The sequence below is a fragment of the Cannabis sativa genome, chromosome 5 (assembly GCF_029168945.1).
Source record: "Cannabis sativa cultivar Pink pepper isolate KNU-18-1 chromosome 5, ASM2916894v1, whole genome shotgun sequence".
In the NCBI taxonomy this organism is placed as follows: Eukaryota; Viridiplantae; Streptophyta; class Magnoliopsida; order Rosales; family Cannabaceae; genus Cannabis; species Cannabis sativa.
This window is the reverse complement of record NC_083605.1, coordinates 3,491,782-3,517,597: the sequence shown is the minus strand read 5'-3', so window position 1 is coordinate 3,517,597 and position 25,816 is coordinate 3,491,782. Positions and strand designations below refer to the sequence as shown.

The following is a 25,816-nucleotide window of genomic DNA, read 5'->3' as shown; positions in this document are numbered from 1 at the left end:
TGTAACAATGATAGTTTTATAAAGTATTAAACTTAAATAAATGGTGATATTTAATTTTTTTACGTATTTTTCTTCATATTTTATGCTAATATTAAAAATTAAGTGTATAATTGGATATCCAATTAAAAAGTTGATCCGATCTAATTAATAATTGGATTAGATTGAATTTTGACGTCTAATTTAATTGGATCAGATGATAATTTTCTAAAGGCTAATTAAGATTTTTGCCCCCTGAACTTTGACATGTACCAAATCATGCCTCCTGAACTTTTAAGGTCATTGAAAATGCCCCCTGAACTATTGAGATTGTTGGATTTAAGGACTTTTTTCTAATTTTAGTAAAAAAGTCTAACATGGATGAAAGTTCAGGGGGCATAGTTTAGTGCATGTCAAAGTTCGAAGGCATGATTTGGTAGATATCAAAGTCTGGGGAACATGGTTTAGTACATAAACAATCATTGAAATAGTAAAATTGAATAAAATTAGACAAAAGTCATTAAATTCAACAATCTCAATAGTTCAGGGGGCATTTTCAATGGCTTTAAAAGTTCAGGGGGCATGATTTGGTGCATGTCAAAGTTCAGGGGGCAAAAATCTTAATTAGCATTTTCTAAATCTAATTACAAATTGGATTAGATCAGATGAGAAAAAAATATTAGATTAGATCAGATACCCAACCTTAAGTCTCACTCCATGTGAGAAAAAAAATTCTCAATTCATAACTATATTATAATTTCACAAAACCAAAAATGATAAAAAAAAATCACTACCTTGAAAAGAGAAAGAGAGAAATGATAAAAATTATTGCTTTGAAGTAGTGCTGCAAATTTGTGTGTGTCGTGTTGGTCCGAAGTTGATAAATTAGGTAGGTTAATTAAGGCAAATTTAGCAATAACTAAGGCTTTAAAATATAATAGGCCTCATACCTTTAAATGTAAATTTAAAAGGTTTCTTTGAAAATAAAAATTTATTAGCTACCGAAAATAGTATCATTTCATTAATTGGGTTATAGATTAGTTGTTCACATTGAATTAATGGTATAAAAAAAATTTAAGAAATAATTAAAAAGGTAAAACGATAATTTTGATCAACTCTAATTATGAACTAATAATTGGAAGACGAACTACTTATATTGATTATATCAATGGACTACAAGTAAGAATTCTGAAGAAAAAAAAAATAATTCTATATTGTTAAAGAGTGCAACTTTATATTTATAGTGGAGTAATAATAGAAATAATAAAGTAGATTATTCTATTGAAGAGTTCAATAATAATTAAGTGTTTATTGGAGCTTCGAAATATAGGTTCATTTCATGGTACCCTACACCTTCATGACCAAAAGCTCTAAGAAAAAGTGGCTGCATAAGAAGAAGCTCAACCATATCAAAATCAGCAAATAAGCAAAATGCAAAGAAAGAATTTTGAGATATGTTTTAACTAATTTTGACTAATTTTTTTTTAAGTACCAAAACAATCTTTTAAAGGAGTCGACTCCAAAAAATTTCCTATTGTATGACAAATACTATATAGATCGTTTTCAGCCTAACTTATTTTCTTTTGGTGCTTCAACTTGTATATCTTCAAGCTTTGGTGTCTCCCCAATTCCCCAACACACCACACCTAACAACAACTCAAATTCAAAGTCATTATTTGACTTCAATCATAGATTTTGTTTTTTTTTTTATCTATTATTATTATACCTTTTAAAATTAGTTGTTGTATTTATAAATTAATGGGTTTGATCTTTGTCTTGTAGTTATGGGATTGTTGTTTTATATTAGCTCTTATTAGTAGTCAACTAGGCTAATAGTTTATAATATTTTGGACAACCATTTATTGTAAATTACTAATACAAGACATTGAAACACATCTCTTATGAACTTTTTTTTGGTAAGTAAACAAAAATGCAAAACTTTTTTTTAATGGAAAAATTATCTTTATTAAGTTATTAGGTAAGGTAACAAATCGGTTGGAAATTACTCCAAACTGAAGCTACAATTAGGATATAAAATTATAGCTCTAACAATTAAGATATAAAATTATGAGTTGCCATATTAGTTGATCCACTGTTATTAGGCTAATAATTTATAATATTTTGGCTAATTAGCAATTTTTTCCCTCTGAATTGTGACATGTACCAAATCATGCCTCCTGAATTTTTTTAGCAGTTCAAAATTCCCCCTGAACTATAGAGATTGTTAAATTTAAGGACTTTTGTCTAATTTCATTCAATTTTACTGTTTCAGTGATTGTTTATATACTAAAATATGCTCCCCAGACTTTGATATCTACCAAATTATGCCCCTTAAATTTTGATATGTACTAAATTATGCCCCATGAACTGACATCTATGTTAGAATTTTTTTACTAAAATTAGACAAAAATCCTTAAATTTAACAATCTTAATAGTTCAGGGGGAATTTTTAACGGCCAAAAAAATTCAGGAGGCATGATTTGGTACATGTCAAAGTTCGGAAGGAAAAATTGCTAATTAGCCATAAATTAAACAAAAACATTACTCAAACTAGGAAGTAATTTTTACAATCTTGAATAATAAAATCAAGTAAAGAAATCATATTAATAGAGCTTCGTAATATTTATACCTCTTAAACAATCAGTCTCCATTGTGACATTCATAAGATGAGGTATATTGTTATTATAACATATATTTTGTTATTATTATAAAATTTTTTGAATAATTTACGGTGCTAAAAAAATGAAATTTAAATGATTAAATATGTTTTTTTTTTATAAGTAGGTAAAATAAATTATTTAAACGTATCAAACAAAATAATTGAGATATTTTTTTTAAAAAAAAATGTACCAAAAATGAAAATGTTACCAATATGAACAAAATTGAGCTTGGTTATGGATGGTTTAGCCAATGAAAATGGATACTTGTTCTTCAAAAGGTAGTATTTTTTGGCTTTATTTTTTTGGATGTGTTGTCAATATTGAAGATCAAAATCAAATTTTTACTTATGTAATATGTATGTAAATTAATATGTTCTTTTATATGGTATACATAATTGGGTCAGATTATTGTGGAGAGCGATTCGAGGGTAGTTATAAGTGCTCTCAATGGGAAGGAGTCCCGTTGGGTCATTAGTAACTATGTCTCTTTTTGTAACAGTCACTCTTCACGTTTTTCCAGTTGTATTTATTCTAATATAAGCAGGACTTGTAATTATGTAGCCCATAATGTGGCCAAGTGGGCTTTTTCCCACAATTTGGTTGGTGATATTCCGCTATCTACCATCCCTTCGAACATTTTATGTAATGACCATGAGGTCTAGTTTTGTCGGTTAATCAAAGACGCTTTCCTTCAAAAAAACATAATTGGGTCAGATTATAGTACACTTTCTTAAGTATTTTTGTAGATTCTTATCTATTTCAGTATTTAGAAGGATTTTTTAGTTTATTATTTTTTTTTTTTGTCATGATCATGTATTTTGTAGTTATTTAGGATTGTCTCTAAATTTTTAAAAAAATTTAAATAATTTTACATTATCAAAAATACAGTTTTAATATTTTATTACAAGCGCAATTATTTTTTCTTATACGCATATTAAGTATTATTTGAACTTTAATTTCGACACTGTAAACTATTCAGAATTTTTTGAAAATTTTACAAATAGTTCTATATGACTACAACGTATTCAATCACTAAGAAAATTAATTAAAAAAACTATTCTGAATGCCGAAATAAATAAGGGATTTACCAAATTATTCATTTAAGAGGATGTACTGCCGAAATTTCGTGCATAATTTAGTGTTAGAATTTAAATGTAAATACAATTTTGGACTCTGTGTTTTGTAAAAGTTATCGATTGAAGTCTCTGTTTTGTTAAATGACAATTCGGATCCATATTTTTTAAAATGATAGAAAATACACCTCCATATTATTTTTTTTAAAAGAAAAATCAAAATCCAAGTCCCTAATCTAAGAAAACATTCCTAGTTCATAACCATATGATAATAATTTCACAAAACCAAAGATGATAAAAATCATTCCTTTTTTTTTTTTCTATTAACAAATAAAAATCATAACTTTAAATAGAGAAAGAGAAATTGAAAGAGAAAGCCTTTGCATTTTGCAATGAGACAAAACTCTCCTCTCCAATCTACAGGCACGCAAGCAAGGAAGAAGACACGTTACAACATTTCTCCCTCCACACAAAAACCCCAAACCTTAATTCCCTTCCTCTTCTATTTTCCACAATTTTAACAACAACAAAAAACTATAAAGGTTGTACCTTTCGACTTGGGTTTACGCCAAAAACAACAAACAACCCTCCTTATAGATAACAAAACCAACATTGACAAACCACTTCTTTTCTGGGTTTTTTGTTTTTCACAATTTTGATTTTTGGGGTTTATTAGTTAGTTTCATTTTATCCATCGAATGAAGTGTGTTGATTTATCTCTTTACAATAATAATAATTATAATAATACAAGTTCAGGTTCAGCTATATCTGATGGAGGAAGACACTGCTAATAGTAATACTTCTTCTACTACTTCCACTACTACAAACAAGGTATAATTTTATTCCATTGATTTCTTTCTTTGTTTCATTCTTTTCAGTTTTGTTTTCCATTTTTCTCAAATGGGGTTCCTTTTGATAAGTTAAGACTCAATAATTTCATACTACTAGTACTTTGATTTGGATTAAAGCTAAATGGGGTTTGGGATTGGAAACTTTAGAATTGAGATTGAGCTAAATGGGGTTTGAGATTGGAAACTTTAGAATTGAGATTAAGCTAAATGGGGTTTGAAATTGGAAACTTTAGACTTGAGATTAGCTAAATGGGGTTTGAGATTGGATTAAGTTAAATTTCATTCTTTTCATTTTTTTCTCAAATGGGGTAGCTGAGACCTTTGATAAGTTAAGACTACATAAGTTTCATACTACTAGTACTTTGATTTGGATTAAGCTAAATGGGGTTTGAGATTGGAAACTTTAGAATTGAGATTAAGCTAAATGGGGTTTGAGATTGGATTAGCTAAAGTTCATTCTTTTCACTTTTGTTTTTTCATTTTTTCTCAAATGGGGTAGTTGAGAAAACATTTGATAAGTTAAGAGTACATAAATTTCATACTACTAAATTCTAATACTAGGATTTGGATTAAGCTAAATAGGGTTTGGGATTGGAAACTTTAGACCTTATAAATTGGGGTCTTTTCTTTGGATAAGGAAAAAAGTATTTTGGAGTGAAATGACTAAGAATGAATGAGAAAGAGTGCATTATAGATTTGATGATATGTTGTAATGACTTAGCTATATATATGAGTGTAGATTTCATTTTGGTTGGGTTTAATCTGATTGGCCATTGTTGTTCACTTGTTTAAAGGATTACTACAAAGTGTTGGAGGTTGATTATGATGCAACTGATGAGACAATCAGAATGAGTTACAGAAGGCTTGCTTTGGTATCCCATTGCATCTTTTCTTTGCACATGTTTTTTAGCACAGTTGGTTATGACATTTTCATTCATTTTGCTTGCCGACTATTTTCAGAAATGGCATCCTGATAAGCACAAGAATGACAGTGCTATTACAGCAAAGTTTCAAGAGATTAATGAAGCTTACAGTGGTAAAAAACCAAGGCCAATGCCTTATCTTTTTTCATGCCTTTGTTTTGCACCATTCTTAACAAACCCTATGGTAGTCTTAGTTTGAATGTCTTTTACATTATGGCGTGCATATAAACAAAACCCTTTGATTTTTGTGGTCATTTATGGTAAAACAGTGATGTAGGAAAGGGAAATGAAAAGAAACTATGGGGTTCATTCTGGTTTGCAACATCGGTTTATAGAACAAGAGGTTTACGTACATAGGCTAAGTTGTTTTAGTGTTTTAATGCTATCGGTTCAATTGTAATCCTAGGTGGCCTGGCTCTTTTTAAGACCAATGCTTATAAATATAGGGAGGAACCTCATTTAGATTAGCTTGGAATTAGAAAAGAGTATATTCTTTGTGGAGAGACCAATTCTCTCGAAAGATTGGGAATTTGGAGATTTAAGCCTCTCCAAAGCTTATGCACTGCTGGATTTCGGTGATAAGAACCGAAAACTACAAACTTAAGAAGACAATTAAACAGTAGCGAACCAGTAGCCAAACAGAAGGAAAATTGTATAGAGTGAATGAGAAAAACTAGTCACAATTGATGAGAGCCATTAAGCCCCTTTGATGCAAATAAAGTTTTACTCAATTCATTGCATACCCTTCTATTTCCCTCACTCACCTATTTATACTATTCTATTTACCACTCAATAAACTTAGTCAAATCTCTCTTGTTTGCTATACTCAACCTCACCATACTAATACTAGAGTCTATCATAATGGGGTTGTATCTTGTACTAAGACAACACTCTTATCTTATGGCTTAAGACTTCTGATCTTTTTTAATATTTTTTGATGTATGCCTTAAAGCTTTATCTGTCTTTGTGCCTGTTTTACTATTTTTAATTGTTACTACGGTTTTCCTCCGCCATAAGTGAGGCTCCCTATTAAAAATGAGAGGAGGTCAGTCTACGACTTTTGACCTCCATCTCTTTTTCCGAAAAGAAGAAAGAAAAAAAATTGTGGAACTTCTCCTTTTTTGGTTTTGTCTATGTGATACGGCCTTGTCGCGATAATCGCCAAACTTTTGCGTATTGGCGTACACCTTAGAATTGTAGAGAACCGAAAGAGAGTATAGAGAGAGAGAGAATAAACTAGAGGGGAAATAGAAATTTATATACATTCTTCATTAATTGGTAAAGTGATAGCCAATAACTCTATTTAACAAGTCACCAATCTTCACACACTAACAAACAAATATCTTCTAAACTAATAAACTACTAAACCGATGAGTAATACACATTATGTAATATAGAGCTAATATAACTAAGTGCTTATTATTTTCTATTCTTTAATATTGGTGTATCACTATGCTTTACTTGTTTCAGTTTCTTTGGCAACCAAATAAAGATACACATTGATACAGCAAAAAGTTCTGTTATAGCATGACATATAACCCATAGATTTTTGATACAGCCATTGGTAATTAATTAGTGGATAAACAGTGATGATATATAGGAAATGAAAAGAAAATATAGTTATTTTGGATTGCTGGATTTTGGTGTTAAATCTATGCACTATGCTATTCTTCTTTGAAAGAGACAGATGTTACTTGTCTTTGACTGAGCTCCTCCCAAACATTATTCGGGAGCCTTGCTCATGGTGGAGGAAAACCGTAGTTACAAGCTAAGCTATAACTTCCGAGAAGAAAAGATATATAAAACATAAGACTCCATTCTCTGGTCAAGTCGTGAAAAGATAGCTCCTTAAAACCTTTCGATTTAAATAACCATGTAGTCACCCAGAATTTAATCGTTCACCATACATCTTCAGCCCATTCTTCTTTGATCGATCACTTGGCAACCGAAAAGGAGAAGTACCACAAGCCAAATTTATGGATAGAATGTCATGTGTAAGAATTAAAATTATAGTTTCTATAACTCTATGCCGTTGTAAATCGGTAGCTTCAAAACAACACCAAGTTCACCAAAGTCCATAACGATGTCTTGAACAATTGACCCACCTTCATATTTGCTTTCTGTTTTGTGTTACTGTTGTTTTATTATGTGTATAGCTGAATGAGTGTCCTTAGGTCATTCTTTTATCTAACTTCTTTGTATTTCTCATTCATTATATGATTGGCATATTGAGAATTGAAATGCATGTGCTGGTTTAATCATGAAATACACCTCAGAAGTTACGTTTCGAAGTAACTGCATAATTGCTAGATTGTGTAATTACTAGCACTATTTTAAAATACAAGGTGTTTATGAATAAGTAATGTCTTGTTTGTTTGCCAAAATACTAAATAGTTAGCAATTATACATGAAAACAATAATTTTTAGTACTTAACATTTAAAATAAAAAAAAATTATAGTAATTATACTCAATTTTCATGGGGCTATGAGAATTGGAAAGCGCAATCGAGATCTCTCATTTACTTCCAATTTTACAGTTACTGTATAATTATGTGGTCACATAAACACACAAAACTGTTTAATTACCTTCAATTATACATAGGTGATGTTTGGTTGGGAGGAATGAGAATGGGAATGAGAATAGGGCTGGAATAAAATTTAAAATGCATAAAAAAATTATTAAATTTTTTCTCGTCATGTATTGAAATGGTCTTTTCTTCCATTTTAAAATTAAATTATCATTCCACTGAAATGGTAGAAAGGTCATTCTATTGGAATGACATTCCAACACTTTAATAAATATACAACCAAACAAAGGAATAGAATGGAAATTGTTTCTTAGTCTTTCCATTCCATTTCATTATCTCCAACCAAACGCCACCTTAATTCCAAGCCCCTCTTAGTTTTCCAAACGCTCTCTAAAACTTATGACTTATTTGTTGTGTGTGCAGTGTTAAGTGATCCAGCCAAGCGATTGGAGTATGATTATACTGGAATTTATGAGATTGATAAGTATACTCTTAGGGTATGTACTATGTACTATGAATAATCTAAGTAATCTTGTCCTATTATTATTACTATTCTTCATTCATTTTCAGATTCAGATGCAAATAGTAAGTGAATGAATGAATGATTGATTGTTATATTTTGTAGGAATATCTTGCAAGATTCAAAGGAATGATACTTACATGCAATGGCCTTGGTATTAGTCAAACATCACTATGGTAATACATATACAAATACACCATATAATGTTGTTGAAATTTGAGATCATAGTTATTAGCTGATAAAGAAGTTGTTGACTTTGAACTGTCATATAACAATGGCAATACATATATAAGTACATATAATATTGTTTACTTTTGAACTGTTATATAACAAAAGCAATACATGTGTATACAATATATATATATATGCTATATAAATAAAGTTTCTGACTTTGAACTACTAATTACAAATTTACAATTGCAATACATGTAAAAGTACATATAATTTTGCTAGTGATCATATTTTGCAGATAAAGTTTCAGACTTTGAACTATTCATAACAATAGCAATACATGTATATACAATATATGTTATATATATATATATAAAATTTCTGACTTTTGAACTGTTAATAACAATTGTAATACATGTAAAAAGTACATATAACTGATAAGATTGTTGTCTTGTGATCATACTTACCAGATTAAGTTTCAGACTTTGAACTGCTAATAACAATTGTAAATACATATACACACATATGATACATGTATACATACAATTTTGTTGTGATCATATTTACCAGATAAAGTTTCAGACTTTGAACTATCAATAACAATAGCAATACATCTATATATATATAAATATATATATATATTATATATGAAGTTTCTGACTTTTGAACTGTAACAACAATGGCAGGACACAGCAATTAAAGGAAGAAGAAGGTATTGAGAAGAATGTGGATAATATATATAAACCATAAATAAACCTCTCTTTCTTATTTTCATACCATAAACATAAGAATCAGAAATGACAGTACAACTCTTTTCATAATCATATTATTCTTATCTAATCAAATCCCAATTCTTCTTCTTCTTCTTCTTCTTCTGTTCTAACCCTAAAAACAAAATAAAAAAAAAAAACCATTACTGAGATTCTAAAAAAGAACGAATATGATCCATAAAGGTTCGATCTTGAGGCCTATCTTTCCGTTTGACATACCCACGAGCCACCTCCTCTGTATACCCAACCAACCCTTGTCGTCCATTCTTGTTCCAAAGCTTACCGGCGTAGCTAGAATGAGCGAAATAAGCCTCACCGGCGGTGAGAACAACACCATCATCATCTTGATGATCCAACGGTGATAATTGAATTGGGAGTCTTTGGTAATGAGAACGAGTGATGCCCTCGAGTTCATCTAATCGAGATAAGCCGGAGGATGAAACTGCGTACAATTCTCCGATGACTTTTTGACCGGAGCCGGGAAGGTTGATGAGAAAAGGAACTCTGTATGGACCGCAAACAAGAGGGTAATTGAGATGGGTTTTGTAGTTTCCGATGAAGAGAGCGTCTCCTGTTGTGATTAGATCTTGTAAGAGGACATGGTTGGAGAATCCTTGCTTCAATGTTCCGTAGGTGAAGATCAATTTCACCATTTTCTCTTTCTCTGAAACCATTTTCTTCTCTGTCACCATTTTTGGGTCTCTCTGTAAAAATATAAAAATCGAAGCTTTTTTCTTTCTTGCTTTGCCTTTCTTTAAGTTTATTTATATATATATATATATATATATGCCATTTTTTAAATTATTTTTATTACTATTTTGGTTTGGTACATGAATTAGATTTTGCAAAATTTTAGAATGCTAAAACGAATGTATAGATGCATTTGATTCTGTTTTGGTAAAAATAATTTTGATGGTGATGACCTTTAGTTATTTAAGAATTATAATAAAATTTAATATGTCGAAAACAAGATTTAAATAGTCTATCTATATTGTGATTTTTTTTTTAATATTTATAAAATATTTTAAATAATTATAACGTACATGAATATGAAAAAAAAAATAATTAAAAGATTATTTTGAATGTCAAAATAAGTAGAGAATATATCCGTGCATCTCTTTTAAGGTGTAAGTACTTTTAGATTTTTTTTTTTGGTAAATAATAATTCCTTTTTTCTTAAAATAACAATTGAAAATTCTATAATGTACTTTCCTAATACGGGTGCATTGATGCACTTTTAGCATCTGAGAGGTTTTTGAGTCATTTTTTATGGTCGTATTTATTATTTAAGACATTTTATAAAATTTTGAACGATTCGATAAAAAAAATTAACATGTTGAAAACATGATTAAAATTGTAAATTCGTATACATGACTTTTTCTTTCTTGCTATGCCTTTCTTTAAGTTTATTTATATTAGCACTCTACAATTCATCCCCTTAAAAAGAATGCATTGATGACTCTCTACATGTTTTGACATTCAAAAAAAATTTAAAATGTTGAGAACACGATTCAAATTGTAAGTTTGTATGCATGATTTTTTCTTTCTTGTTTTGCCTTTCTTTAAGTTTATTTATATGATCACAACAAAATAGTCTAATTTTTTTTTTCTTCTACACAATTTTGAGAAATTTGAAATAATTTACAATGTAGAGAGCAGTGTTCAAACAGTCTATTTCAAATGTGTATAAAATAAAATAGTCACGCGTGCAGTACACTGTTTGAACCTTGTTTTCAATGTGTCAAATTTTTTTGAATTTCTTAAAATTTTGCAGGATGTCTTTAATAACCATAACGTATATACCATGAAAGAAAATTGATTAAAAAATTATTTCGGATAACAAAAACATATAGAAGTGTATCAGTACATCTCTTTTAAGGGTATCTATTGTAAATTTTTCCATTTATGTATGCAATTTTTATTTATTTATTATATTTTTTTTTTGGTTTGGTACGTGGAATTAGATTTTTTTTTTCTAAATAATAACTCTATTAGAAAATTCTACAATGAACATTCTTAAAATGGGTGTACAGATATACTTTATCTGTTTTGGTATTTGAGAAAATTTTTTAGTCTAATTATTTTAAGGTCATGATGTTGTAGTTATTTAAGACATCCTTCAAAATTTTGAAAAATTAAAAAAAAAAAAAAAACATGTTGAAATAGGGTTCAAACAATATGTTGCACGTGTGACTCTTTTATTTTTTATGCGTGAAATAAACTATATAAATATTATTTTATGTATTGTAAATTATTTCGAATTTCTCAACATTTTACAGGATATCTTAAATAACTATAATATACACGACTATAAAAAAAATTAAAGTAAAAAATTCTTCTAAATGCCAAAATAGATAGGGGGTGTATCAATACACTCATGTTATGAGGTGCATCGTAGAAGCACCAAATCTTTCCAACAATAATAATAATAATAATAATAATAATAATAATAATAATAATAATAATAATAATCTACAATGCACCCCTAAAAGGGTCCACTGATGCAATCCCTATCTCTTTCGACATTTGAGATAATTTTTTAGTCTAATTAATTTTTTCATGGTTGTCTATGTTGTAGTTATTTAAGATATCCTGCAAAAATTTGAGAGAATTAGAAAAATTTAACACGCTAAAAATAGTGTTCAAACATTCTGTTGCATGCAAGACTCTTTTATTTTATACGCGTGTAAAATAGATTGTTTGAACACTACTTTTTATATTGTAAATTATTCTGAATTTCCTAAAATTTTATTGGATATCTCAAATAACTATACCATACACCAATAGAAAAAAAGTAGACTGAAATTTTTTCTAAATACCGAAATAAATAGAGGGTTCATCTGTGCATCCCTTTTAAGGGAGTATATTGTAGAAGCACCCAAATAATAATCCCATTTTCCTCAAAATAATAATGAAAATCTTTACAATGCAATCCTTAAAAGGGATGCACTAATGTATCTCAATCTATTTCGTTATCTGAGAGAAATTTTTTGTCTAATTTTTTTCATGATTTCGTATGTTGTAATTATTTAAAACATCCTGCAAAATTTTATAAGATTCAAAAAATTTAACACGCCAAAAATAGAGCTTAAACAAATTGGGTTGCACAACAAGACTCGTTCAAAAAATTTAGTCTACACTTGTAATAAAAAAATAGCTAAAAATAATAATAATAAATGGAATTATATACACTTGTAAAATGGTGCACCCCACCTTTTAATGATTTCAATTATTTTTTTTACTAGATTAGAATTATTGGTTTTTTGTTAATCCTATATTCGTATTTTATAAAAGTCACCAAAATAAATTTTTTATTTTATTAAATGATAAATTTATTTTTTTTAAGAAAGTATAAAATAATATACTGAACTTAATTTTTAATAATTTTTTTTTAAATATAATCAAATTGAAAATAATTTTTATTGTATACAAATATAAAAAACATACCTAATCTTGTTATAACACTTTTAAATTGAGTTACTACTAATTTTATTTTTGATAAAAAATTAACTCATGATACTATTATAAAAATAAAAAGTACATACTCAAATTTATCATTTAATAAAATAAAATGTACAATACTTTTAAAATACACTTACCCTTTTCTTCTACTAGAATTAATAATAATAATCCCATTCTCCTAAAAAATATTAAAAAAAAAATAATCATTTATCCTATACTTAAAAAATGGTGGACCCCACTTTTTAGTGATTCCAATAATTGTTTTTTTCTATATATTAAAATAATTAAAAATAAAATAAATTTCATAATATTTTATATAATTTTTTAATTTAAAATTAAAAAAAATTATTTATCTAATTTAATTCTACGCAATATAAGATAGTATTAAATTATTGAGGAATTACTCTATATACTATTTTCTTAATTTTTTTAAAAAAAAATTTACAGTTTGGGTTGCTATGATAGTTTCTATGTGTGTGGGTTGCTATATGAATTTTAGTTGCGATATAAGTTGCTCCGTTAATTCCGTTAATTGCTATAAGAGTTTCTGTGTAAAATTCCGTAAAAATACAAAAAAAAATATTTTAAAGTGTAAAAAAAAAAAAAAACCTAAATTATTTTAATTTCAATATAATGCAATAATTATACTCAATCTTATGCACCAAATACATTTATTTATTTATTTTTTTCTTTCTCTTTTTCCTAAATATTTAATTTAATTTTAAGGTTTAATGTTTAATTTGTAGAAAATAAAAGGTTTAATTTTTTCACTAATAATATATATTCTTTTTGGCAAATAATAATTATTTAAATATTTAAATGAGTGAAAATTTCGAAACGACAAAAAAGGTGGGACCCATTGCTTCAACTTCACCATCACAAATAACAAGGCATGCATTTGGACTTGGACTTTGTTGACAAAATATAATAATAATAATAATAATTTATAATATTATTATAAAAATAGAAGAATTTGATGGGGTTACAATCTACAACCACATGATTAATGATTATTATTTATTTATTGAATATTGATTAGGTATTTGATAATTACTATTTTGGTTTTGGCTATCAATTTTTTTTTTCATTTTTTAAGCCTTAACCTAAAATTGTGTCTTTTAGAGGTGATTGATGGCCAACTTCATTGATAAGGCCTTGCCCTCTTTGTTTCTTCTTAGAACAAAACATTTCATATTTAGTTTCAATATGCCATTAGTTTTTGTGTTTTAGAAAATGATAAAATGAAGCTTTGTTTTGCAAAATAAATCAAAATAAATACCAAATTTAATCTATGTCAAAATTAATTAAAATGAAATATGAATTAGGTATTTTTAGAATTATAAAAATTTAGAGTATTTTAGTTATATTGAAAGAATATTTAACCGAAATCGAGTTTAGAATCTATTTTGTGAAACACCGAATTTGTTTGGGGAATTTTCATTTTTATGATTTTTTAAAGTGTAAGTTTGCGAAAATATGGTTTTTTCTCAAAAATATTTTATGGCAAAATTTTAGAAAAAAAATAAAAAATATGAAAAAAAAAAAAAAACAGCATAAGATTACAAGGTTACCCTTACTTAATTTTTCCATATTTTTTAACTTTTTTTTTATCAATTTTCCCATAAAATAATTTTTTTTGAAAAAAAAAATCATATTTTTGCACAAAAAGTATAAAAACCAATAGAAGTTGTAATTTTTTCAATTTGTTTTACCTTTTCATAAAAAAAATATAAAGGCTAGTCACATACAAATAATAAGGATATTTTCATAAACACTTAAAAACGTTTAAAAAAATTAAAAATACAGTTATACGAAATTTTAAACATTTTCACAGTTTATACTATTGATGCTTTAATGTTATTTTTGTGCTCTAATTTCGTTATTTCTTTATTATTTATTTATTTATTGTTATTTGTATATTATTCTTATGTCGTTTTGATGTTATTTTTATAAGACACTACAAAAATGCAATTAAAAAAATAAAAACTATAAAGTTGAAATAAAAAAGTTTTGTAAAAAACATAAACAAAGGTAGCGTTTGGTAATACTTTTTTAATCAGTTTTCTGTTTTTAAAATTGGAAAAGTGAAAATATTTTTCAAAAGCATGTTCTATAAAACTGTTTTTACTTTTAATTTTTTAATTGACAATCAAATTTTTTTTAAAAAAATCACTTTCAATATTTTCTTAAACAATTTTTTTTCTTAATCAATATTTTAGACTTCGACGAGACCCGAACCCAAATCCTCTCCCCACGGCCCTTGCGATGAACCCGGCCTCTTATTCCGAACCCAAATCCGACCCCAGACCTAGACCCGACTTAAATAAAATCAAAAAATAAAAATAAAAATAAACTTTACAGAACACACTTTTGTTTTTTGTTTTTAAAATAGAAAAACAAAAGTGGTTACAAAACGCATTTTTACTTTTCAAAAACAAAAATTTTACTTTCATTTTGTGATTAAAAAATTAAAAAATAACATTGTTACCAAACGACACGAAAATTATTTAACCATAAAAATATTAAAAATTATAAAAAATATATATAGGTATACTTATACTCATGAGTCCCATTATTTGTTCTCTTTATTTCTTTCATATTATAACAATAATCATTTGAAGAAGAAAAATGTTATCATTCTAATTTTTTATTTTAAGTTTAAAAAGAATCAAAAGATGAGTAGATAGAGAGTAAAACAAGGAGAGAACACATAAGTAGTGTACTTGAATTGAAGATCAATCTCCACTCTTTCAAATTTGTACTTGAAAAGAATAGATGTTTGAACCAATAGTTATTCGACAAAGAAAGAGGAATTGTTTTTTATTAACATTTAGTAACTAGTACACTTTTATATATACTTTATATAACAATATATGTTAGTAATTAGATAAACTTTACTTTGTGTGATTAATTCAACTACAAATTTTATTGGTTTTTATGTGCAAAAATATTATTTTATAGAAAATTGAAAAAAAATTAAAAAAATATGAAAAAATTAGGTAAGAGTAACTAGGTACTCTTATGGTAATCAGAAGGGTAACCAGTTACCATAAGAAGGATAACCAAGTATTTTATGCTATTTTTTTCATATTTTTTTAATAAAAATTATATTATTATAAATTTCTATTAACAAAATCTAAACAATAATAATAAAAAGAATAATAAAAAAAAAGATGTGGCATTTAATTGTAGTGTAGTGATGTTGTTTTTTGGGTGATGAATCATCACACACATCACTTTTTAATAATTTATTTATTATTATGGTGTGTGTGTGGGATGGGACTTTAAGAGTGATTCATCCACTTACTCCCTATCATATCATATTATATCATCTCTCATGTGTAGTGTTATGTTATGTTGTGTTGTGTTTCTCTTTTCAACTTCCAAGTGTTCCTTTTATTCAACTACCATTTGTTCTCTTCTCATCTTATTCTCTTCTCTCCTCTCCAACCATTCCTTTTTCTATTTATTCTATATTATTTATTATTTTAAATAATAAAAAAATAAGAAGAAGCTAGACCATGACTAATGTCTTTCACAAATGCTAAAAAATACTATTAGTATCTAATACCAGTTTAAGTATCTTATAATTATTGTACAATTAAGTATCGGGTCTTACATAATTTAAAATAAAATTATTGGCCGCGAAACCTCTTTATATTTTAATTTTATACACTTGACTCTCTTATCTTTTTTTTATTAGCAAAACTCTTTTATATTTATTTTTTTTTTTACAAAATTGAGGTTTCAATTATATATAATTCGATTACTACTGTATTGACTTCAAAGTTTTACTGTCATGTATAAATAGGTGTATACAATAGTTATCCAATTAATATTTGACGATAATATTTAACTTTTAAAATAAAAGGATTTCGTTACCATTTACCTTTAAAATAATAACTTTTATAAAATTTCACTAACTAATCGCAAAACAACACTTCTTAACAATATTAGACACCACTAATAACTTATAGCAATATTTTCACATACAAACAAAACAAAACACATTCATTCCTACTATTCTATTTCTCCCCCAATCCTCATTAGACTTTTAAACACACTCAAACCAATGAAACACACAACCCTTTAACCCTTCTTTCCTTTCTCTAAAAAATACAATAAAAAAGCTTCCTTTTTCTCATTTTTGTTTTTCCCAATACAAAGACATGGATGATGATCATGATCAAGAACCTACTCCAACAGTCAGAGAAATCAAACCCAAAAGCAGAAGAATCATGGTACTAATCAATTTCATCATCTTGTTCACTACTTGTTTGTTTATTTGTCTCTTAATAATAAAAATATGATCTTTATGAGTAAAGTTTGATTCTTTGACAGGGAGGAGGAAGACCAGAAGATAAACATGAAGAAACACTTGAAGAAGAAGAAGAATTGATTAGAAGAAGAAGTAGTAGTAAATGGCCTCCATGGATTAAACCATTACTTCAAACAAGATTCTTTGTTCCTTGTAAAATCCATGTTGATTCACACAAGAGTGAATGTAATATGTTCTGCTTGGATTGCTTACACCTTGGTGCCCTTTGCTCTCTATGTCTCTCTTCTTCTCATTCAAACCACAACACCATTCAGGTATATATAAGTGCTAATTACAATCTCTTAGTTAATTTTTACGTTTGAAATAGCAGTATTCGTTATAGTTAGAGAATTTGGGTACTGTAATAGGAGATTAACAGTAGTACATGTAACTATAACTATACATGTGTAGTCTTCTTCTTTGGTTTGATGGGGTTTGATTGTTGTTTTTGTCAGATAAGGAGGTCTTCTTACCATGATGTGATAAGAGTATCAGAGATTCAGAAACATGTGGATATAAGTGGAGTACAAACATACATAATCAACAGTGCAAGGATTGTGTTCTTGAATGAAAGGCCTCAACCTAGGCCTGGTAAAGGTGTCACCAATACATGCCTTGTTTGTCACAGAACACTACTTGATTCATTCTCTTTCTGCTCTCTTGCTTGCAAGGTCATCATTCATTCAATCTCTCTTACCCTTTTCATATAATGCTAGTTATGATTTTTAAATTGTTAGATTTAACAACTTCTTTCTAATCCCATTCAATTTCCGAATTTTGATATACCAAATTAATCATAGTAAAATTAGACAAGAAACCCAGAATTTTTAACGGCCTAAAAAATTTAATTTAAGGGCAAAAGTCATAATTAGCCATCATGTTATGAATGCTTATATATATACTAATATCCAATTGAATTCACAGATTGTTGGGAGAAAGAAGAAAAGGGGTGGTGATGGTTATGAAGTGGAAGAAGAAGAAGGTGAGGTTGAAAATGAGTCTGGTGGGAGTAGTAGCAGCAATATCAGCAACTACTTTAACAACAATAGAAGAAGTAATAAGATGAGTAGTTTAAAGGGTACAACAACTGGTTTAAGTTATAGAAGTAATGGGAAGAGAAGAAAGGGAATCCCTCATAGAGCTCCCATGGGAGGTCTTCTCATTCACTTTTGACTTCTCATATGATATGATATGATATTTAAACACTTTACTCAGATTAAGCACTTCTTGTCTTTGTATATTTTTAATAATGAAAAAAGCATAAGAGTCAATATATACTTTAATAATGTATATAGGAAAGGAAGTAATAATACAAACATATACATACATTACATATATGTTATGTACTAATGATGATGATGAATGATGATAATTGTAAATGTAGTAGGTGAATTTGTGTAATATATATTTTGATGTAGTGTAGTGGTTTGTTTGTAGACTAATTTAATATACATGAGTTTTGTTCTCTTCTCTTGTGTTGTAAAATTATGAATATGAAATGAAAATAAAGTGGGATTATGTAGTTTGATCACTATTTTCATTTAAGCTAATTAGGAATAAATTGTACCTCTGAAATTTTTAGGCTTTTAAAAATTCTCTCTATTTTATTAGCAAAAGTTTGATATAGATGAAAGTTTAAGAGACATAATTTTGTATATATTAAAGTTTAAGAGCAGGATTTAGTACATATTAAATTTTAGGAGGCACAATTTCATACATGGAGACATGTTAATAAAATTAAACAGAATTAAATAAAAATCATCGAATCCAACAAATTCAATAGTTCGGGGAGAATTTTTAACGGTCTTAAAAATTTGAGGGCCATACTTTAATATATGTCAAAGTTAGTGATAAAAATTTGATCTGCAGACGGATACCCACTCTGAATGGGGCGGGAATTATCTACCTTAATGGGTAGTGGGACGAGGTGGGGTGCAATTTTATATACCCAAAGTGGGTTCAAGGCGAGATCAGGGTAATACTACCTACTTTATACTTATAAAGTTAACTATTAATCTTCCCTAATTTACTATGTAATTATTTTTTTAATTGGTAGAATTAATATTTAATTATTTTAAAGTTAATATCTTGTTTTTTATTTTTATTTTCAATTCAATTACATTATTTTCTTTTTAATCTTGATGGTACCTAAGGTCGACGCTCAAAATATTTGTGGGCTCTTATTTAGAAAAAAATATAGTATTTTTTAAAATCAATTAGGCTTTAGACACAGGCCTAACCCGCTTATGTCTAGGACCGAGTCTACCTAATAATGGGTCTCCATATCCAATAAGGATTTTCCAATCCTGAACCCATCGAGAGTTAAGCAGAGTAAGAGTAAAGCGGGAATGAGAGGCACAAATAAAAAATAAAAATAGCGTTAATAGGTTCATTATCTGTTTATTAATTTTACTAAATTTTTATCTCTAATTAAAGTTCGAGAGTCAAAAACTCTAAATAACCTTCCATTTTATCTTTACATAAACATGAGGGAATGAAAAGTTGTTCATTAGTGAAATTCAAAGTGATAAGTAGTAAGAGTTGTAATTGTCAAAGTGAAAGACTTTGAAATTTGAATTGAATGAAAAAGTGGTGTTTTGAAGTTTAAGGCATGTCACACGTGTGACTGAGGACATTGCTGACTTTTTCTATTCAGATTACACCACATTCACACGTGTCAAACTATAATTATAAATATAATGCTTCTTCTTCTTCTTCTTCTATCTATCTTTATATTTTCTTTTGAGTTGTACTTTGTTGAACAAATCAAACCATTCAATAAATAAATAAATATTCTTATTATTATATCAATTATTTTGGCTGCATTGATGGTGCTCTGTTTTTATTAATATATTATTTTAGAAATTTAAAAGAAAAAAAAGGCATTTTTGTGTGTGGTCTATGATGATTGCATCAAAATAATATGGAATGAATTAAAATATATATATACATATATTTATTGAAAGTGGTGCAAGTTGCAATTTATATAATATAATATAAGAATCTGATTCATTAAAGATATTGTTTTGATAAGTTATTACATTACTGCGTGAGGAATGTTAAAAATTCTTAATGCTTATTTTTGTTATTACGTTGTTAGTATAATTAATTATTGAATTTTATATAATTTAATATAATAATTTTTAAAAAATATCACTAATTAATTATAAAAAATTTGATATTTTAGTGTACTAAACGTGTTTAAAAAAATTTCAAACGTATTTTTAATACGGTAAACTATTTAAAAATTTACAAAAATAATATTGTAGGCATAACAAATAATGCCATGAAAAATATTTTTTTAAAAAAATATTCTAACATATATTTTCGAGCCCATTAATTAAAAGACTATAATAAAAGATTGACCGTAAAACTTATTACAGTTTAAATATAATCAAGCTTTTGATTCCTTTCTTTCTTGAGTTGTTCTTTTAAATTGAAAATAGATCTTCTCTCATTTCTCAACTCAATTATGATACTTACACAATTTCACCCCTAAATAAATTATTCTTTTGTACAACATTTCTCTCCAACTATAGAAATAAGTAAATTCCCCCTTTTGGTTATATTTCGTGAGACTAAGTATAATGACTTTAAATATTCAAGTGATACCTCTAAAATTATGAGACACAATTTCGAATTTTATCGTTCTAATACTATCGACGCAATTATTTTTTGCTTGGACTCTCGAATTGTAGTATATTAGCTCTGAATCAGTCTTACATCAAGAAACAATTTACAAAAATATTAGAATGCGAACGAAGAAATAAATTTATAATTATTTTCATAGTTCGAGAGAGCAAAACCCTATAAGATTATAAATCGAGGTAAAAAAATGTCACACTCCTAATCCAAAGCCATGAAAGTAATAATACATATAAACATATTTAATCATGATTCTATAACCAAGGCCAACTCCATTAATGCCTTTCAAACATTGTTTTTTCTCTTTCTCATTTTTCACTTTTGGCAATTAGAATAATGAAATGATTCAATTTACAATGTAGAAATGATATGAACACATGGAAAGAAAATCAACTTGTAAATATGATACCTCACTAGCAGCTTGATATATGATCTGACCCGAAATCTGACTGAATATTACCAGTGGAATTTGAACTTGAATTGTCGAGATGGAATGCAAAACACTCGGCTAACTTTACTGCATCTTGAACTCTAAGACGAGTACCTTGTTGTCCAACGACAGTGGCAGCTATTCGAGCAGCTAGACCGCCCATTCTTTTCAAGTCAGACATCCCTCGTAATAGACCGTACAAAATGCCAGAGGCGTATGCATCGCCTGCACCACAAGTGTCCACCGGTACGCATGGAGAAGGGGGGATATATACAGCTTCTCCTTTCACACCGATGTAGGATCCTCTTGGTCCATCGGTTACTGAGACTAGAGGTACAAAATGGCTTAGATATCTTGCAGCTGAAACTGGACTTTCTTCTGATGAAAAATCACATAATGCTTTAGCTTCATCGTTGTTTGCAAATATGATGTCTGCGTAGTTGCCAACGATTTCCCTGAGAAAAATTAATCCAACCGAAAATTAGTGTAATGTGGTATTATGAACAAGCTGTCGATAGTGTTTTTCGGGGAATTGTTTCCTTTCTTTTCTTTGATGGTTTTTTAGGTAATATGGATAACCCCCAATACATTGGAACTCATTGCCAAAATAGGGATAAAGAAAAACTGTTTCAACATCAAAAACTAGAGCAAACATATAATAACAGATTCGAAATTGTAACCAAGAATCCCCGGTTCTATTCCCCCATTCATAACTAGAATTTTTTTTATGATAGATTACTCTTGATTGAGCTAAAAGCTTTTGATGATAAACTTGATGGAAGATCATAGTTCTGTAAAGATTTTTGAGGGATTCGAGGTTGTTCTTTGATCTAGGAAAAACTCGAAGATCATAGTTTTGTATACACTGAAACATGTAAAAATCTCGAGTGTTCTTGTTTCTGCTCAAACCATTTTCAATAAGCAACTAATCGAAAGAGAAACATTCCCCGTGTATCTTAGACTTGAATTCATCTAAAGACTCTAATTTCATTCGTAAATGCAAATGAAACAAGCGAGCAAAGTAACAACAATCGCGTACCAGAATTCATCGTAGTGTCTCTCAATGCAAGAAACATCCGATGCTGTGATGGCAACAAGGGAACCACTCCGGCATGCTTGCTCGCATGCTTTCTTTATTGTTTTAATTGTGTCAGGAAGCTCGAATAGGTATCCTTCAACGACAAGTATCTTTGTATTCGAAATTATCTTAGCTAGGCACGGATCAAAGTTAATGGTCGAAGATGTACCCTGTTCACATTTCATAAATCATAAGCTAAATCAAACGAAGAGATCGAAATGTTTACCCCAAATATAGTTTCACTTTCAAGAACAACTTTAAAGTACATAGAAAACTCCTTGTGAGTTTAGAAACTTTATAAAGGACAAGATTGTTCTCACAACTCCAAATGCCAACCGAAAAAGATTAAGTTTGGCACCACAATAGATTGTAAAAAGTTATACTTTACCTGATACGATAACATAGTTCGTTGGGCATCTGGAGTTGTGAGAACTATCACCGTCCCAGTCGTACCATCCTTGATTGGTTCGGAAAGAAAGTTGACATTTGCTCGACGCAATTTCGCCCTATAAAAGAGATATTTTCTAGTGTAAGTAGAAAACATAGATATAATAGCTCTAAATGCTGAGAACAAACAATACATTTCATTGTCTAACTTACACATAAGAGCAAATATAAGAATTGTTATTGAATGATCAAACAGAAAAGAACACACTAAAACATTGAGGAATTCGAGATTCGAGAGACCCCGACTCTCCCTAAAAGGTATTCAAGAGACCTCAACTCTCAATTTCCTGAGTCTTGTAACATTGTCTGATCAACAAAACAAAAGAACATTCAAACAACAACAAAAAATAATACTTAATGCGGTTCATCCTAGGATATCGATATCCATGGAAAGGAAAGCTCTTTCAACAAGATTATTACTATCAAAGACACTCAAATCACACCAATTTACTTTCCAACAACTAACTCTTTACAGAAAAGTCAATTGTTGCATTGATTTAACTAACTGGTTTATAAATCTTTAGAAACTACTAGCTGCTAATTACTAGAAGAATAGCTTCTAACTACTAATAAAGCTTCAACCAAATTCAATATAACAGCAAAGGAAACACTAATTTGCAAAACTTTAGTTATGTCAACAAAATTGAAACAAATTTAAGTTTAACTCAGAACACAATTTCATGTCATTATTTGATTCAATCCACAACTACATTATCAAATCTAACAAACCAGTAAACCAACCAAAACATTAAGCTAGTAAAATGAGAAGTAAACTGACCTGTAGAAGCTACCCAAAGGATCACTACCAACACTTCCAACCAAGGCAACATTGAGAGGAGGAGGAGGAGGAGGAGGACCCCCAATGGGCTTGTTATTACCAAGCCTTGCCAAGGCAACCAAAGTGTTGGAAAGTGAGCCACCAGCTGCAGCCTTGTAGCTACAACCATCCATTGCCCTCAAAACTCTTCCTCTCTCTTCATGATTCACAACCTTCCTTATCCCCTTTTCCAGTCCCAACTTCTCCAAAAACTCATCATCCACCATCCCAGAAAAATCCACCTAAAAAAGATTGAAACTTTGGGGGTAAGTAAAGTTCAAAAATGAAAAAAAGGAAGTAAATTTGTAGTAATTACCATGGCTTGGCCAAGACCCAAAACATCCCATTTGTCAGGTAAGAGAGAGGAAGAAGACCCATCTGTCAATTCCAACACATTAGCTTCTTCTTGTTTCAAAGCTACTAATACTTCTTCTTCTTCTTCATCATCATCATCAAAATGGGAAACTCCATCTTGTTTAGGAGTGAAGCTATGACAAAATGAGAGCTTTCTTAGTCTGCTAAAGCTGAGGAAAGAATAAGAAGAAGAAGAGGAAGAGGGAAGAAGGGTGTTGGTGGTGGAAAGTGTAAGGGAATGAAAAGAAGAAGGTGAAATGGGAAGAAGGGAGAGAGACATGCTCTTCTCTTCAATGGGGTTTCTATTCTTTATTGGAAGAGTAAAACGGTGGTGGTGATGGTGGTGGCGGCCTCATCCACAAGAGGAAGAAAAGCCAGACCAACAACAAAGGGAACTTGTCCAAGTTTTCAATGCCAAATGTTTTTTTCTCTCTTTTCTTTTTTTTGGTTAATACAGTTGTGTTTTGTAAAAGTTAGAATATTTGTTTTCTTAAATGATAATGTAAATTATGTATTATTTAAAATGATAAAAAAAAAAAACTTAATTTTTAATAATTTTTTTAATATAATTATTTAAAGATAATTTTTAATAAAAAAATATAAAAAACGTAATTAATTTTATCATAATATATTTAAATTAAATTATTATTAAGTTTTATTTTATTAAATTTGGAGAATTATTTAGTATTATTTTAAAAATTATATAATTCAATTTATCAGAGAGTATAACTTTTAAAAAAACACAATATCAAAAAATGGTATTAATTTTTTTTCACCAAGTTACAAAAATACCAGCTTTGGGTTTTCTTCTTTGATTTGTCAAACAAAAAGGGAAAAAAGTTGGGTTCTTTAATATTTTTGGGGGAAATAATTGTCATGTGTTTTCAATTATTTTATTTTTTTTATTTAATTTGTGGAGTATGTAGTGCCACACCCAAAACCCATATACCATACGCAATGACTCATCATTTATGTCTATTAATATTAATATAATTTTTTTTTTTAAATCTCAATAATTTATGATATCAAAAATATAATTAAAATAATAAATTGTAGGTGCTTATTTTATTTTATTTTATACACATGCATCTTACTATTTTGATCCCAATAAATTATTCAAAGTATTTTAAAAATTCACATGATATTTAGTATAACAATAATATAAATCACTATAAATGACAAAATTAGAATATAATTTGTCTTTGAACTAAAAATTGAAAATGATCCAAGAAAAATGAATATATTTACGATATATATTTTAAAACATTATTATTAAACATTAATAATATGGTATCGCTTTTAAAATGGTTAATGATATTTCATAAAAGATATTATTACAATATATCGTGATTTAATATATTTTAATTTTTATGAAATATCACCTTTATAGTAATTTAATATTGAATCTCACTTTTTTTTTAAAGCTTCCATCTCACTTATTTTAATTTAATAATAATTATATAAATCCACTTCGATTTATAGAATGTCACCTCGTAACGGCACCATATGCCTAATAACAATACTATTAAATCTTGTGAGGTTTTTTTTTATCATTTCTTATTTGTTTTTTTATGAGTGATTAGCGGTAAAATTCTCTTATATTTTAATTTTATACATTTAACTCTCTGATTTTTTTTTTTGTGGCAATATTCTTTTTTTTTTTGAAGGAAAATGGTAACTTTATTAATAAGAAGATTCAACCATTACAATAGAAAGAAAATCAAGAGGAACATCATCCTCACTAAAAATACGATCTGGATACAAACAAGAGCTACGAGCAAGACAATGTGCAG

The 25,816-nt window shown here is 28.3% G+C and overlaps 4 protein-coding genes across 5 annotated transcripts; 2 read left to right on the top strand and 2 right to left on the bottom strand.

The window, feature by feature from the left end:
• Positions 1-4,031: 4,031 nt before the first annotated feature.
• Positions 4,032-10,213, top strand: LOC115716763 (uncharacterized). Of its 2 annotated transcripts, XM_030645659.2 has the most exons (6): positions 4,038-4,540; positions 5,355-5,432; positions 5,521-5,596; positions 8,435-8,508; positions 8,637-8,707; positions 9,389-10,213. In XM_030645659.2, the coding sequence occupies exons 1-6, from the start codon at positions 4,481-4,483 to the stop codon at positions 9,450-9,452; spliced, it is 423 nt and encodes a 140-aa protein (XP_030501519.1). In that variant the 5' UTR covers positions 4,038-4,480; the 3' UTR covers positions 9,453-10,213. The 2 variants fall into 2 exon arrangements, with proteins under 2 accessions (XP_030501520.1, XP_030501519.1); XM_030645660.2 differs by lacking the exon at positions 9,389-10,213 and having other exon boundaries at positions 4,032-4,540; positions 8,637-8,711.
• Positions 9,418-10,164, bottom strand: LOC115716761 (putative gamma-glutamylcyclotransferase At3g02910). Its single transcript, XM_030645658.2, has one exon. The coding sequence runs from the start codon at positions 10,162-10,164 to the stop codon at positions 9,616-9,618; it is 549 nt and encodes a 182-aa protein (XP_030501518.1). The 3' UTR covers positions 9,418-9,615.
• A 6,041-nt stretch (positions 10,214-16,254) lies between the features above and the next one.
• Positions 16,255-18,717, top strand: LOC115717628 (uncharacterized). Its single transcript, XM_030646612.2, has 4 exons — positions 16,255-17,175; positions 17,276-17,527; positions 17,708-17,923; positions 18,177-18,717. Exons 1-4 carry the CDS (start codon positions 17,104-17,106, stop codon positions 18,423-18,425), a joined length of 789 nt encoding a protein of 262 aa, XP_030502472.2. The 5' UTR covers positions 16,255-17,103; the 3' UTR covers positions 18,426-18,717.
• Positions 18,718-21,005: 2,288 nt separating this feature from the next.
• LOC115716946 (uncharacterized) lies at positions 21,006-24,498 on the bottom strand. Its single transcript, XM_030645873.2, has 5 exons — positions 23,986-24,498; positions 23,631-23,911; positions 22,794-22,911; positions 22,367-22,575; positions 21,006-21,782 (listed from the first exon to the last, which is right to left on the bottom strand). The coding sequence occupies exons 1-5, from the start codon at positions 24,301-24,303 to the stop codon at positions 21,311-21,313; spliced, it is 1,398 nt and encodes a 465-aa protein (XP_030501733.2). The 5' UTR covers positions 24,304-24,498; the 3' UTR covers positions 21,006-21,310.
• Between the last annotated feature and the right edge of the window lie 1,318 nt (positions 24,499-25,816).